This window comes from Podarcis melisellensis (genome assembly GCF_964234715.1).
Source record: "Podarcis melisellensis genome assembly, chromosome: 18".
NCBI classification, from domain to species: domain Eukaryota; kingdom Metazoa; phylum Chordata; class Lepidosauria; order Squamata; family Lacertidae; genus Podarcis; species Podarcis melisellensis.
In genome coordinates, this window is record NC_138536.1 from 10,097,049 (window position 1) to 10,112,884 (window position 15,836).

At 47.2% G+C, this 15,836-nt stretch overlaps 2 protein-coding genes across 4 annotated transcripts in view; one reads left to right on the plus strand and one right to left on the minus strand.

The window, feature by feature from the left end:
• The window catches only part of BABAM1 (BRISC and BRCA1 A complex member 1), a 192,886-nt gene that overhangs the window by 51,312 nt on the left and 125,738 nt on the right, over window positions 1-15,836 (minus strand). The window lies entirely within an intron of this gene.
• Window positions 2,109-12,207, plus strand: OCEL1 (occludin/ELL domain containing 1). Of its 3 annotated transcripts, none has more exons than XM_081895574.1 (6): window positions 2,109-2,294; window positions 3,501-4,790; window positions 6,346-6,584; window positions 8,357-8,528; window positions 9,006-9,073; window positions 11,587-12,207. In XM_081895574.1, exons 2-6 carry the CDS (start codon window positions 3,675-3,677, stop codon window positions 11,921-11,923), a joined length of 1,932 nt encoding a protein of 643 aa, XP_081751700.1. In that variant the 5' UTR covers window positions 2,109-2,294; window positions 3,501-3,674; the 3' UTR covers window positions 11,924-12,207. The 3 variants fall into 3 exon arrangements, with proteins under 3 accessions (XP_081751700.1, XP_081751699.1, XP_081751701.1); XM_081895573.1 differs by having other exon boundaries at window positions 3,544-4,790; XM_081895575.1 differs by having other exon boundaries at window positions 3,544-4,790; window positions 9,006-9,056; window positions 11,587-11,837.

Here is a 15,836-nt window from a genome sequence, read left to right on the forward strand (position 1 = left end):
TTTATTTAGGCTGCAAACTTTCCATTCATTTCTCTTGTTTGCTCGTAGAGCGTTCCCCGGTCTCGCTTTTAGTTAAGGTGAGTTTCAGCAAAACTCAGAGCAAGGGTGGACTTCGCCAATTTTTCAAAATATAGCACTCTAAGTAAAGGGACCCCTGACCATTAGGTCCAGTCGTGACCGACTCTGGGGTTGCGGCACTCATCTCGCTTTATTGGCTGAGGGAGCCGGCATACAGCTTCCGGGTCGTGTGGCCAGCATGACTAAGCCGCTTCTGGTGAACCAGAGCAGCGCACAGAAATGCCATTTACCTTCCCGCCGGAGCAGTACCTATTTATCTACTTGCACTTTGACGTGATTACAAACTGCTAGGTTGGCAGGAGCAGGGACCAAACAACAGGAGCTCACCCCGTTGTGGGGATTCGAACTGCTGACCTTCTGATCAGCAAGTCCTAGGCTTTGTGGTTTAACCCACAGCACCACCCGCGTCCCTATAGCACCCTATGCTAGCCCAAAATTTGGTGAGCCCCAATGGATCTTCTCAACTATAGATCTTCTCAGTTTTATGACCCTTGTGGTCCCTTCCGACTCTATAAAATTCTATGATCCTATGATCAGATGATCCTTGGGATCCTTCCAACTTCTATGAGTCTACTATTCCAGACTCCACCATTCCTAAACCCAACCACACCTGGAGGGCACCTGCCTGATGCAGGCTGCTATACAGATGGTAATGTGTATGATTTTGCTCTACTTCCAGACATGGTTAAGCCAAATAAGAGTGGTACTTCGCGTTAAGTACCTAATTCGTTCCGGAGGTCCGTACTTAACCTGAAACTGTTCTTAACCTGAAGCACCACTTTAGCTAATGGGGCCTCCTGCTGCCGCCGTGCCGCCGGAGCACGATTTCTGTTCTCATCCTGAAGCAAAGTTCTTAACCTGAGGCACTATTTCTGGGTTAGCGGAGTCTGTTAACTGAAGCGTATGTAACCTGAGGTACCGCTGTAGTGGCCGTTTTGATGAATGGGATCTTAGAGGTCTCTCCAGACATTCTCCCCACCCTTGGGGCCTATTGTGGGAATTCCTCCAAACTCACAGAGAGGGGCGACCAGTGAAAGGATGCTGTAGAATTAAATCCTCCAGGTCTGCAGGTCTCCATCGAGGCTGGTATATTGGAAAGGCTTGAGAAGCCACCAACCTCTCTCTTTTCTGCCATCTTGTGGTCTAACCATATCAGAACAGCCTTTTCTTCTAGACGAGAGGTTCCCAAAGTTATTTGGTCAACCGCCACCTTTTCAGGAAAAAAAAATACTCAGCGCAACTCCCCCCCCCCCCAAATCTACCTTCTTTACTAGAACAAGCAGAAAGATGCGGCGACAAATTTGCATTCTTTTACGCATCTACATTTCTACCTACGTCCTGAAACATAGTAAAGAAAGACCTTGAAGCTTGAAATTGTGAGGAGAGGCAGGGCTGAGATGTGGAGATATGTTTCAGAAATCCAGACCATGGGGAGCCCCAAAAAATTATAATTTGGACGATAATTTGTTCTTTTTTATTTTAGTTTTTTATTTTAATTGGAGTACAGTGGTACCTCGGGATGCAAACGGGATCCGTTCCGGAGCCCCATTCGCATACTGAATGGAACGTAAGATGCGAAAAGCGCATCCGCGCATGCGCAGGTCACGTTTTGGCACTTCCGCACATGTATGTGACATCATTCTGAGCATCTGCGCATGCGCGAGCGGTGAAACCCAGAAATAACATGCTCTGTTACTTCCGGGTTGCCGCAGAGCGCAACCCGTAAGCGCTCAACCTGACGCACACTAAACCTGAGGTATGGCTGTATTATGATTGGATATATTAATTGGATGTTTTTTATTGGAAAATCAATAAAAATGATTTTTTTAAAAAAGAAGCTTGAAATTAAAAATCAACCCTGATAACATTCACATTACTGACTGGGTATCTAGCCTTACTAATAATGCGATCCGCGTGTGACATTTCTCTCCTCTTGCCCACTCCACGGTTAATATTTAACTGTGCCAGGGGCTGATAACATGCTGGGTTTGGAGCCTAGAGCCTTCTGTACATTAGTACAGTAATTCCCCCGCCCATCTGTGGTCATTTGCAACCTCCCAGCAGAGGCTGACCAAGATCCCGACGTCTTTTGGAGACCATACTGTGACCAGCAGGAGGAAATGACCTGTTTCCTTCGACAGAGGCTTTGAACCCGGCTGAGCCAGATTCCCCTCTCTGGAAGGCAGCCTACGCTGCGGATTTCGTGGCCGTTGAAGGTACCGTGGAAAGCATTTCTGGGGAGGGCGAGAGATGTGTGACGATCGAGAACTTCCATCCAGATTGTGGACAAGGGCCAACGCCTTGGGTGTGCGGGGTTCGTTGGGAAGCAAGCACAAGGGAGATGAAAAGATGGGGTGGCATAAAATAATGCAAGGGTTTGGGGGATTCAGTAGGTGACCTTTCCAGGCGTCAGATGACGGCTTGTGGAGGCAGGATTCGGGTGTTGAGAATGCCTGAGATGGACAAGAAGGCACTCCAGTGGAGTCTCACCACTGGAGAGACTTCTTCTTCTCCTTCTCCTTCTCCTTCTCCTTTTCCTTCTCCTTCTCCTTCTCCTTCTCCTTCTCCTCCTCCTCCTCCTCCTCCTCCTCCTCCTCCTCCTCCTCCTCCTTCTTCTTCCTTTTTTCCCCAACCAGAATTCACTGGCATTCTGTTCCAGCACCTTTCTGGTGAGCACCATTGCCATTATAAGGGTTCATGGTGAGTTCCAGCTCCTCTTTTTCTAGAAAAATAGCCATTATTATTATCATTTATTACAGTCATACCTTGGGTTGAAGTTGCTTCAGGTCGAGTGTTTTCGGGTTGCGCTCCACGGCGACCTGGAAGTAACGGAACGTATTACTTCTGGGTTTTGCCGCTCACGCATGCGCAGATGGTCAAAATGATGTCATGCGCAGAAGTGGCGAATCGCGAGCCGCACATGCGCAGACGCGTGTATCCAGAGGTACCACTGTATTATTATTTTATCCACCCTTCACCCCAAGGTCCCAGGGTGGGTTACAACAATCAAAACACAATGTTAAAAGACACTTTAAGACAACTCAGAACTACAGGAATGAGGTTCGTCCGAAAACTATGCATCAAACGCCAGGGTCAAGGGAAGTTGAAAAAAAAAGGTGTGTGTGGAATATTTCAGGGTGGGACTGTACCACCTCAAACCATTTTCGGTTGTTCCCGCCATGTTAAGCTCTTAAGTTACATTGAAGGAAATAACCTGTTCAAAATGTTTCTTGAAGATGACATCACCTCTTATACAGATTAGTTTCTGCACTGTTGAATTAGACTCTTAAGGTGGGAGGGGCATGAAAGGTTTCATTGACGTGGTATAGTCCCTTCCTAAAGTGCTGTTGACCTCTCCTCTCACCACATTTCATTAGTGTAAAAACTAAACTGCTGTCGATTTTCTCTATTAAAAAAAATAGGGCCCCGTTTATTCTGAAACACTTGGTTCTCTTCCACCTTCAGTTCCCAAACTTTCAACCACCAGACTTGGTAAAATGGCACAGAGGAGAATGGGAGACGCCCCTCAACCACCTACTCAAGAGGTGCCCACAGGAGGCTGCAGATAAGACTTTCTCTGCCAGCCATTTGTGGACATGAGCTCTGAGGAGACATCAGCCAGAGAGAAGAGGCCTCCTGAGATGGATGGAGGGGAGGAACTTCTAAACAACTCCAGGCAGCTTCATCCAATGGGAACCTGGTCAGAGAATTCTGGGAAGTCGTTGGGTTCTAGGTCTTCAGATGGATTCTGCTCATCTCCATCAGCCAAACCAGTCTTCACTGGCACACCTCAGGACCAAGAGCCATCTTCCATGAAGCCCGTTAGACGCTTCATTCCACCATCTTGGAAGAACTTCTTCCACCGCTGGCAGAGACAGCCCTGGACTGAGACTTCTCTCTTGACCTACGCTCCAGAAGACTTCAAACACACCCAGTTTTCCGAGCCCCCTCAAAGAACCACCTTCGATGGTGAGGAGAGCTCCACTGACAATGGAAATGATGGCGATTTTAAGGAACCCCTCTCAGCTCCCACCACCCCTTTGGAACCTGGGAAGACGCTGACTGCTGAGAGCCAGGGTGCCTTGTCGAGTGGTCCACCCAGCTATAAGGAGAAGTTGGAAACCTACGACCACAAATATTCCTACATGAAGTCGTGGCCTGGTCTCCTGAGGCTGATGGCAGGTCTGGAGCTAATCTTAGGAGGGATGGTCTTTGCCTGCACAGCCGCTTACATCCAGAAGGACTACCAGTGGTCGGCACTTTATGGTGGCAACTCTCTGCCCTACAATGGTGTCTTGGGCGGAGGGTATGGATACAATTACTACGGCCCGATGACCCCATTCGTGCTGGTGGTGGTCAGCCTGGTGTGGCTGGTGACCGTGATCTTGCTAGGCCTGGGGGTCACCATGTACTACAGGACGATCCTCCTTGATTCCCACTGGTGGCCTTTGGCAGAGTTTGGCCTCAACCTCGTCATGTCCCTCCTATACATGGCTGCTGCAATCGCCTATGTCAACGACGTCAACCGTGGAGGACTCTGCTACTCCGTATTTGCCAACAATCCGCTCGTTGTTGCCTTGTGCCGAGTCGAAGGGGGGCAAGTGGCCGCCATCGCCTTCCTCTTCCTCACTATGCTGCTCTATCTGGTCGGCTCCCTCGTCTGTCTCAGGATGTGGAGACATCAAGCTGCCCAGAAGAACGCAAGAGCTCTGGTAAGACCCCACCATTGGAGAAGGCAATGTTGGCACGCAGAGGCTCCTTATGACCTCTCCTATAGTCATGGCCTCCAGAACAGTCAAGAGCAGGGGTCAGCAAACCTTTTCAGCAGAGGGCCGGTCCACTGTCCCTAAGACCCTGTGGAGGGCCGGACTATATTTTGAAGAAGAAGAAAAATGAACAAATCCCTATGCCCCACAAATAACCCAGAGATGCATTTTAAATAAAAGCACACATTCTACTCATGTAAAAACACGCTGATTCCCGGACTGTCCGTGGGCCAGATTTAGAAGGCGATTGGGCTGGATCCGGCCCCCGGGCCTTAGTTTGCCTACCCATGGTCAAGAGTTATGACCCACGAGAGAGTCAAAAAAAGCCAGCTGTGTTGAATAAAATATTGGGGGGCAGGTAAGTCCCACCCCACATAATGCATAGCATGACACAGCACACCCACATCATTTGAATGGCAATGCCCATCAAATTTGGGGGGACCTGCCCCTCAGATATTTTATGGGAGGTAAAGGGACCTCGGCTCCTAGGAGTTAGCTACTCTGTTTGTGTTGATCCTGAATTGCAAGGGGTTGGACTAAATGCCCTTTGGGTTGCCTTCCAGCTCTACAATTCTATAGTTTTATGCTCCAGCTGTGTGTGTGTGTTGCAAAACACAATGGGCAGGATTCCCTGAACAAGCCCCATCAGCAGAATCTCGGTGCAAGGACACTTGCGCAGTGGGACTTTCCCCCCTCCTCCCCATGCTTCTCCCCACTGAAAATTCTCCCCTGGCAGTAAGAGCTGTTTGACAGTGGAATTTGCTGCCAAGGAGTGTGGTGGAGTCTCCTTCTTTGGAGGTCTTTAAGCAGAGGCTTGACAACCATAGGTCAGGAGTGCTCTGATGGTGTTTCCTGCTTGGCAGGGGGTTGGACTCGATGGCCCTTGTGGTCTCTTCCAACTCTATGATTCTATGATTCTATGAAAATTGGCTAATGGGACAAAAGAGACCCCCCCCCAGTACAGCACCCTGGAGGAGGAGAGAGGAATTGTTGCACCTGACCAGCTGAAATGCTCATGCAGGCGAAATGTTTTGCCATAGTGTGATGTTGAATTCCACCCAGTGGGTTGTCTTTGGCCAAGTCAAACTCAAAAGTAGACTTAAGTCCATTGATTTCAATGGGTCTACTGTGAGTCTGACTTTCACAAAATATCTTCGGCAAGCTGGAATGCAAACTGTGGGCCTTGTTTGTTTGTTTGTTTGTTTGTTTTAAAATTAGAAATGCAAACCACCTTGCTGCCGTCCAAACTGCTAGCATGACGTGGGAACCCCATCAAAGAAAAGGAAGGATGTACCCAACCTCTTCTAGATTATTTTTTCTCATTCACTGGCTAGGGCTGGTGGGAGCTGTTGTCCTGCAACACCCGGAGGGCATCAGATTGGGGACTGCTGGGATACTTGGACCAATCATGGAATTTAATAAAAGGCAGTTTTTTGTGCTCATGACATGTTGAGTCTCTCAACAATATTGATGTCCACAACACCCTCTTTCCCCCTTGAAGGTTGGGCAAATGAACTACGAGCCTCCCTCTCGCCTTGTCTCCTTCCCTTCGTCTCAGCGAAAGCCCATCCTCTTACGAGGTACGCCTCAGCAAGTCATAGACCAGGACGAAGTTACGCCCAAGGAGAAAGTTGCAAGACGCGTTGAGTTCTCAGAGAAGGGAGGGGACCCAGAGGTGTTAAACTTCGCCATTCCGACGGGTCACCACCCCAAACCTCACATCGTCCCGGATTATGTGTCGTAAGTAAGCAGCAATGGTCCAGGAATGCTCAGGAGGTTTTTCTGCACCCCTATTTGGACAGGGATATCTTAACTTCTCCTGTCTATGTTCCGGGAACCTCTAGGTTAGATTACTGCAATGCTTTATACATAGGGCTGTCTCTGAAGCTTCAGCTTGGACTACTGCAATGCGCTCTACGTGGGGCTACCTTTGAAGGTGACCCGGAAACTGCAATTAATCCAGAATGCGGCAGCTAGACTGGTTACTGGGAGTGGCCGCCGGGACCACATAACACCGGTCCTGAGAGATCTGCATTGGCTCCCAGTACGTTTCTGAGCACAATTCAAAGTGTTGGTGCTGACCTTGAAAGCCCTAAACGGCCTCAAAGGCCCAGTATATCTGAAGGAGCGTCTCCACCCCCATCGTTCAGCCCGGACACTGAGGTCCAGCTCCGAGGGCTTTCCGGCAGATCCCTCACTGCAAGAAGTGAGGTTACAGGGAACCAGGCAGAGGGCCTTCTCGGTAGTGGCGCCCGCCCTGTGGAATGCCCTCCCATCAGAAGAAAAAAGAAAAAAAACAACTACCAAACTTTTAGAAGACACCTGAAGGCAGCCCTGTTCAGAGAAGCTTTTAATGTTTAATAGGTTATTGTATTTTAATATTCTGTTGGAAGCCGCCCAGAGTGGCTGGGGAAACCCAGCCAGATGGGCGGGGTATAAATAAATTATTAGTAGTAGTAGTAGTAGTAGTAGTAGTAGTAGTAGTATTCAGCTGGTGCAGAATTTGGTGGCCAGGATGCTCACCTGGCCAAGACGGTTTGATCCTGGTCTGACTGCACTGGCTGCCAATGAGCTTCCAGGCCAGTTCAAAGTGATGCTTTTGACCTATAAAGCCTTAAACAGCTCAGGACCGCAATCCCACAAGCATTGCCTCTCTCCATATGAACGTACCCGGACCCTGAGATCCTCCAACACCCGTCTTTGGGGTCCCACAAAAGGCCTAGAGCAGCCTTTCACAGGTTGCTGTGGGTCCCCAAATGTTGTTGAACTACAACTTCCATCACCCCTAGCTAGCAAGGCCAGAGCTCAGGGATGGTGGGAGTTGTAGTCCAACAGCGTCTGGGGACCCACAAGTTGAGAACCACTGCAATAATAATAATAATAATAATAATAATAATAATAATAATAATAATAATATTTATACCCCGCCCTCCCCAGCCAAGGCTGGGCTCAGGGCAGCTAACAACCAATAATAAAAACAAGTTGAATGAATACAACTTAAAAACAACATTAAAATATTAAAATGCAGCCTCATCACAGGAGGAGAAAGGAAAAAAGAAAGAGGGGGGGAATCAAATTGGCTCCAAGCCAAAGGCCAGGTGGAACAACTCTGTCTTACAGGCCCTGTGGAAAGAAATCAGATCCTGCAGGGCCCTGGTCTCATGAGGCAGAGCGTTCCACCAGGCCAGAGGTCTAGAGGGTGGCAACACGATAACAGGGCTTTTTCTGCAGTGGCTCCCCGCTTGTGGAATGCTCTTCTCAGGGAGGTTCACCTGGTGCCTTCATTATATATTCTTAGGTGCCTGGCAAAAACGTTCCTCTTCAACCAGGCCAAAGAGAATTGCGCTCATTCATTTCACTGGGTCTCCTCTGACTGAGTTGGACACAATAGGTTGAAGTTAACAGGCCCAAGTGAGTTGTGTTCATTCATTTCAGTGGGTCTACTCTGAGTCTGGCTTTAATTCTCCTCCCCACTTCTTTTCTCCTTCTTGACTTTTTGCTGCACGGCGTAGAAAGTACCCAGCCATCGGAAGCAGGGATGAGCGTGAAAAATACAAGGCCGTCTTCAATGACCAGTATGCAGAATACAAGGAGCTGTATGATGAAGTCCGCACAGCGCTGGGAAAATTCAAGGAACTGGAGGCGATGCTCTCCAAGCTTCCTCGCCACTATCAGAACCAGAAGGTAGTTCTTAATACACATTGATGCATTTTTAATATATATATATAAACAACAAACCTTAACCAGGCATTAAGTTTGCAAAGTACGTCGAACAACAACCCCTTTCTGAATTTTGCAATGCAGTTTTCCAGGCAAATAATGAGGACAGAAGTGTATCTACTGGAGCAAAACATCCATGAAAATGAATATCTTAATGAAGATAACGTACTGCAAGTGCATTGTATTGGTGGAAATGTGCATAGGAGGAGAAATTGCATGCAAACTTCGCACTTAAATGATGGCGAACTTTCATGAAGTTTAAAATATATATATATGCACCTTGTTGTTGCAAATGTGGAGAGCTGAATTTAAGTTTGTGGAGGGGAAGAAAAACCAAAAGTGAGAGATCCGTCCATCCTTAGCTTGGAACAATGATTCTGAGAGGTTCCTTTGCTTGCTTGATTCAGTGAGGGGTTTTAAATACTTCTCTTTTCTCTGCAGGAGGAAAGCCGGGTTTCCACTGTTTGGAGAGATTACCAAAGCAAGAAGGAGGTAAATACAAGTCAGAAGTGAGTGTCGTTTCAAGATTTCCCTAAGGCTGCAAATGGATCCCTAACTCCTATTTAAAGCCTTCTCACACCACTTTAAACAGCAAAGGCTTCCCTCGAAGTATCCAGAGAACCAGTTGTGGCAGCAGGGTTCCTGAGCCCAGCACACCGTATGTCAGTGGTGCTGCCTGCCAAGTGCCAAAGCATTGGTGTTTTCTCCACCTTTTGTTTTATAACTTTCTTTAGCAGTGTCTAATTAATATAGTCATAAAATTGTAGAGTTGGAAGGCACGAGGGTCATCTAGTCCAGTACGTTCCCGAGCACAATTAAAAGTGTTGGTGCTGACCTTGAAAGCCCTAAATGGCCTCGGTCCAGTATACCTGAAGGAGCGTCTCCACCCCCATCGTTCTGAGGTCCAGCACTGAGGGCCTTCTGGCGGTTCCCTCACTGTGAGAAGCCAAGTTACAGGGAACCAGGCAGAGGGCCTTCTCGGTGGTGGCACCCGCCCTGTGGAACGCCCTCCCACCAGATGTCAAAGAGAAAAATAACTACCAAACTTTTAGAAGACATCTAAAGGCAGCCCTCTTTAGGGAAGCTTTTAATGTTTAATAGGTTACTGTATTTTAGTGTTTTGTTGGAAGCCGTCCAGAGTGGCTGGGAATATAGCCAGATGGGCAGAGTATAAATAATAATAATATTATTATTATTATTATTATCCAATGCCCTGCAATGCAGTAATCTCAGCTAAAGCATCCCTGATAGATGGCCATCCAACCTCTGCTTAAAAACCTCCAAGGAGTCTGCCACCGTGCGAAGTAAACCGTCCCATTGTCGAACAGCTCATACCACCAGAAAGTTCTTCCAGATTTTTATTCGGAGTCTCCTTTCTCGTAACTTGAACCCATTGGCTCAGGTCCTCCCCTCCAAGAGAAAGCAAGCTCATTCCATCTTCCACGGGACAGCCCTTCAGGTATTTGATTGAAAGATAATAAGCGTAGAATTGTAGAATTGGAAGGGACCACAAGGGTCATCAAGTCCAACCTCCTGCAATGCAGGAATCTTTTGCCCAATGTGGGGCTCAAACCCACAGCACTGAGTTTAAGAGACTCAGGTTCTATTGACTGAGCTATCAGTTTGGGGCCCCTGCTGGAACGGGGCCCTATACATGTGTACATTCCTCCCTGTCAGCAGCCCTGTTAGGAACTGTAGTTTGTTAAGGATGCTGAGATTTGCTAGGAGACACCTCGTTTCTGTTAGAATTCCTGCTCCCTGGTTGCAGTCATGGGATTGTTGTCTATCACATGACGGTGTATGTTTTGACTCCACAGAGTGGGAAGTGACGGAGACAGGATGTTTGTGTTGCTGTGTTCTGCGAAGTGGGACTGTTGTCCTTTGTTCTTTTTCTCTTTGCTGTCTGATGCTAGAGAGAGAGAGGGAGCCATGTTGCAGTGCTCCGGGTGTGTTTATATGTAAATAAAGTAGATTAGCCAAAGTGCTGAGTTGCTGAGGTCTGTCACGCAAGGTGTGCAAACTCTGCGGATCCCTAAGTGTGCTGATGTCTGTTGGCATCTGTCGCTGTGATGTTCGGGAAGAAGAAAGCTTTTGAAGCTCCAGAACAAAAGACCAGGAGGGAGAGAACATGCCAGTCGGGCATGTGTCTCTGCCAGGGTCCTACTCGAGTGTAGGACAAGCTCCCTTGCAGCCGCAGCTTTCTCATCCTCCTCCCCAGGCCTGGCACTGGTGGGGGAAAATAATAATTATTATTTTTTAAAATTTATTTATACCCTGCCCTTCCCAGTTCAGAAAACCGGGCTCAGAGCAGCTAATAACAAATTTAAAGCACTTAATTGATGCAACAAAAAAACAGCATAAAATACAGTATAAAACGTGACTAACAATAAATTCAGAATTCAAAAATCAATTTAGGGGGGAAATCCATCCAATAAACATTAGATGATCACCAGGGCTAGCTGGCTGAATTAGTCCTATTTGGGCCAGCGAGGAGACCAGGGGAGAATTAGCTGTGGGATCCCAGAGTGGGTAATCTTAATAAAAAGGAAAGGAAGGGGAATAAAAGATCAGGCTAAATTCAAATTAAAGGCCAGGTGGAATAGCTCTGTCTTACAGGCCCTGTGGAAGGAGGTTAAATGCTGCAGGGCCCTGGTCTTGTGGGACAGTGTATTCCACCAGGTCGGAGCCATCACTGAGAAGGCCCTGGCCCTGGTGGAGGATAGTCTGGCTTCCTTAGGGCTCGGGACCTCCAAACAATGTTTATTCACAGACCTTAAGGTCCTCTGCAGGGCAGACCAGGAGAGGCGGTCCCGTAAATACGAGAGCCCTAAGCCACAAAGGGCTTTAAAGGTCAAAATCAGCACCTTAAACCTGACCTTCTGGGATCAAATCAGGAGTCGGGATGGCTTTCGTAACTCCGGCGCTGTCCCTGGAAAACTGGGTGGGTATTTGGTTCACACTGCAAATGCATTTTGACGTCTTTCCGTTTCCCCCATCTCTCTGCCCACCCTGCAAATTTCAGGACCCGGCTTTCCTGGAGAAGCAAGAGCGCTGCGAATACCTCAAGAGGAAGCTCACCCACATCAAGGCACAGATCCAAGCCTACGACCAGAAGACCAGCGAGGGCTCTGTGTACTTCTAAAGAGTGTGCGAAGATGCCTACTGGTTGCATCTTTGACTTGGAGTTTCTTCTCCAAGGAAACGGCAGCATCCCTTGGGAGTTCTGTGGTTTTTTTACAGGGGTGGTCCAGGTCTCCTCCTTGGTCTCGCAAAATCCCTTGACACCCCACGAAACTCCACAAGGAAGAACAAGGGCTGAACTGGTTAGCGTTCCTATGTTTTTGCTGGAAAATAAGTGAACACCTGCTCTGAGGTTTTCCAAATAGGATGGCAATTTAATTTGGCCTTTAATTTGAATTCAACCTGATCTTTTATTTCCCTTCTCTTCCCTCCCCCTCTCCTTTTATGAAGATCAGCTGCTCTGAGACCCCACAGCTAATTCTCCCCTGGCCTCCTCGCTGGCCCAAGTAGGACCAATTCAGCCAGCTAGCCCCGGGGATCATCTAATGCTTATTGGATGGATTTCCCCCTAAATTGATTTTTGAATTCTGAATTTTATTGTTATTCATGTTTTTATACTGTATTTTATGCTGCTTTTGCAATTAAGTGTTTTTAATTTGTTGTTAGCCGCCCTGAGCCCGGTTTTTGAACCGGGAAGGGTGGAGTATAAAAAAATAAAAATAAAAATAATTATTATTATTTCTGGGGATCATAGAATTGGAGAGCTGGAAGGGACCCCAAAGGTCATCCAGTCCAGCCCCAATGTAAGGATCTCTGCTAGAGCATCCATGACAGATAATGCCATCCAACCTCTGCTTAAAAACCTTCAAGGAAGGTAAGGTAAAAGGTACGGGATCCCTGGATGGTCAAGTCCAGTCAAAGGTGACTATGGGGCAAGGTGTTCATCTCGCTTTTCAGGCAAAGGGAGCCGGCATTTGTCCACAGAAAGCTTTCTGGGTCATATGGCTAGCATGACTAAACCGCTACTGGAGACTCCAGAAAAGAGTCCATTCCTGAGGGAGTCTGGTCCATTGTCAAACAGATCTTACTGTCAGCTGCGAGAATATTACTAGCGAAGAATTGGAAGAAACAAGATTCACCAGCAGTCGAAGAATGGCAGATGAAGATGATGGACTATATGGAACTTGCCGAACTGACCGGGAGACTCTGGGACCAGAGAGAAGAGACGGTGGGAGAAGATTGGAAGAAGTTTAAAGAATATTTGAAAAAACATGTTAATATTTAAATCTTAGAATAGCTTTGGAAGTGGATATAGGCTGTAAGGTTAGAAGGAGAAGATAGTGTGTTTTAAAATAGTATTATTTGTAAGAGATAAAATGTGAAGGTTTTTATGGTAAAAGTGTGATAAAAAATGATTTAAAATTATGATATATGAAACTGCTAAAGATGAGGTGGGGACGCGGGTGGTGCTGTGGGTTAAACCACAGAGCCTAGGACTTGCCGATCGGAAGGTCGGCATTTCAAATCCCCGCGACAGGGTGAGCTCCCGTTGCTCAGTCCCTGCTCCTGCCAACCTAGCAGTTCGAAAGCATGTCAAAGTGCAAGTAGATAAATAGGTACCACTCCGGCGGGAAGGTAAACGGCGTTTCCGTGCGCTGCTCTGGTTTGCCAAAAGCGGCTTAGTCCTGCTGGCCACATGACCCGGAAGCTGTACGCCGGCTCCCTCGGCCAGTAAAGCGAGATGAGCACCACAAACCCAGAGTCGGCCATGACTGGACCTAATGGTCAGGGTTCCCTTTACCTTTAAAGATGAGGTAAAGAATGTTTAGGAAAAATAAGGATAAGACAAGAATTTGTTTGTATTGTTTGTTTTTCTGCCTGTGTGGTTTAGTTGTATTATAAAATGAATAAAAAATTGGGGGTGGAGGAAACAGCTCTTACTATCGGAAGGATCTTCCTGTTGTTTAGTGGGAATCTCCATTCTTGTAACTTGAAGCCACGGGTTCGAGTCCTGCCCTCCGGGGCAGGAGAAAAGCTTGCTCCCTCTTCCACGTGGCAGCCCTTGAGATATCTGAAGATGGCTTTCCTATCTCCTCTCAGTCTCCCCTTTTCCAAGCTGAACATCCCCAGCTCTTCAACCCTTCCTCATCACGCACGATCGCTTTGCTTGCCTCGCCAGCACACCTTCCAGCTTGCCAACATCTTTCTTAAATCATGGCGCAGTATGTGGTTCAGAACCGAGAGGACTAGCATCTTTATTTGTGGGGGCTTCGTTTTGAAGGGAAGGTTTGGCTGGCGATTGTTCAGGAGAGAGGCTGTCTCAGGAATCGTGGGAAGGGCTAAAAGCTAAAAGCTAAAAGCTACCTCTCTAGCCTTTGGGAAACAGAATGCCGCCATCTTCCTTGGCAGAGAGCCCTGGCAGGGTCAGTGCCTCCCCTGCCAAATTTCTCTCTCCGTCTTCAAAGCTGGTGCCCCGCAGAGAAGGTACATTCCAGCCTTGAAGTCACAGAGATTACGGGGGCGGGAATGATCTTGGCAAAGGCCCTGGGAGCCGACTTCCTGAACAAGGGGCCTCAGTCAGCAGAGCCCTGTTCCCACGTTGGCTGTGAAGCCCCCATTATTGGAAGGGGGAAATCCGTTGTAGTTTCAGACCTCTGAACGTATTATTATTATTATTATTATTATTATTATTATTATTATTATTATTATTTCATTATGCTTTAATGCAGGGGGCAGCAAACTTTTTCAGCCATGGGCCGGTCCTCCATCCCCCAGACCATGTGGGGGGGCGGAAATATATTGGAGGGGGGATTGAACAAATTCCTATGCCCCACAAATAACCCAGAGATGCATTTTAAATAAAAGGACACATTCTACTCATGTAAAAACACGCTGATTCCGGGACCAGCCACGGGCTGGATTTCTAGATATCTGGGAAGGTTTGTCTATATAAAAACGTCTTCAGCGGGCACCAAAAGGAATATAGGGAAGGTGGTTGCCTGATGTTATAGAATTATAGAATTGTAGAGTTGGAAGGGGGGTCTGAGGGTCATCTAGTCCAGCCCCCACAAGGCAAGAATCTTTCACCTACTGTGGGGTTCGACCCATGACCCCAAGATATCACACACACACACACACACACACACACACACACACACACACATTTTCTTATCTTATACAATGTTTTGGACTTCCATCAACCACATCTGAAGATTTTTCGCTTTTTATCAATTAATCTGCGTTTCATTCATTTCACTAATACTTTTAATAGTCCTTCACGAATAGTTCTCTTCATACTTTCCTCTGCAATATTTCACACAGTCCTCCTTACAAAACTTCTTGCAATCCCAGCAGCGTAATCTGTTGATGACAATTGCTTTTCAAATAATTCACATATTTACTCCAGTCCTCTGAGAATCTCCGATCCCGTAGGTTTCGAATCCTTCCTGTCATCTAATTCTGCATAGTCCATTAATTTCGGCTGCCATTCTTCTTTCGTTGGTAGTTCTTCTTGTTTCCATATCTGTGCCAATAGTACTCTTGCTGCCGTTGTTGCATATAAAAATAGTTAATTATCCTGTCTGTTAATATCCTCCCCTACAACGCCAAGTAAAAATGCTTCTGGGTTTTTTATAAATGTATATTTCAACATCTTTTTCATCTCATTATATATCATTTCCCAGAAGCTTTTCACCAAGATCTCATGCTCTAAAGGTAAAAGTAAAAGTAAAGGGACCCCTGACCATTAGGTCCAGTCGTGGCCGACTCTGGGGTTGCGGCGCTCATCTCGCTTTACTGGCCGAGGGAGCCGGCGTACAGCTTCCGGGTCATGTGGCCAGCATGACTAAGCCGCTTCTGGCGAACCAGAGCAGCGCACGGAAATGCCGTTTACCTTCCCGCCGGAGTGGTACCTATTTATCTACTTGCACTTTGACGTGCTTTCGAACTGCTAGGTTGGCAGGAGCAGGGACCGAGCAACGGGAGCTCACCCTGTCGTGGGGATTCGAACCACCAACCTTCTGAGCAGCAAGTCCTAGGCTCTGTGGTTTAACCCACAGCGCCACCCGCATCCCTCATCTCATGCTCTACATTGCTGCTAAACTGAACTATGGAGTTCTTACTTATGCAGTTGTGTGTATCAACAGTAAAAGTGCCCGTTTCTGCTGACCAAAGCAAAGGGTCATTTAAACTTTTCAAACGCCATGAAATTATTCTTGTTCATTTTAAATTATTGTGATAGTCTCCTTTTGG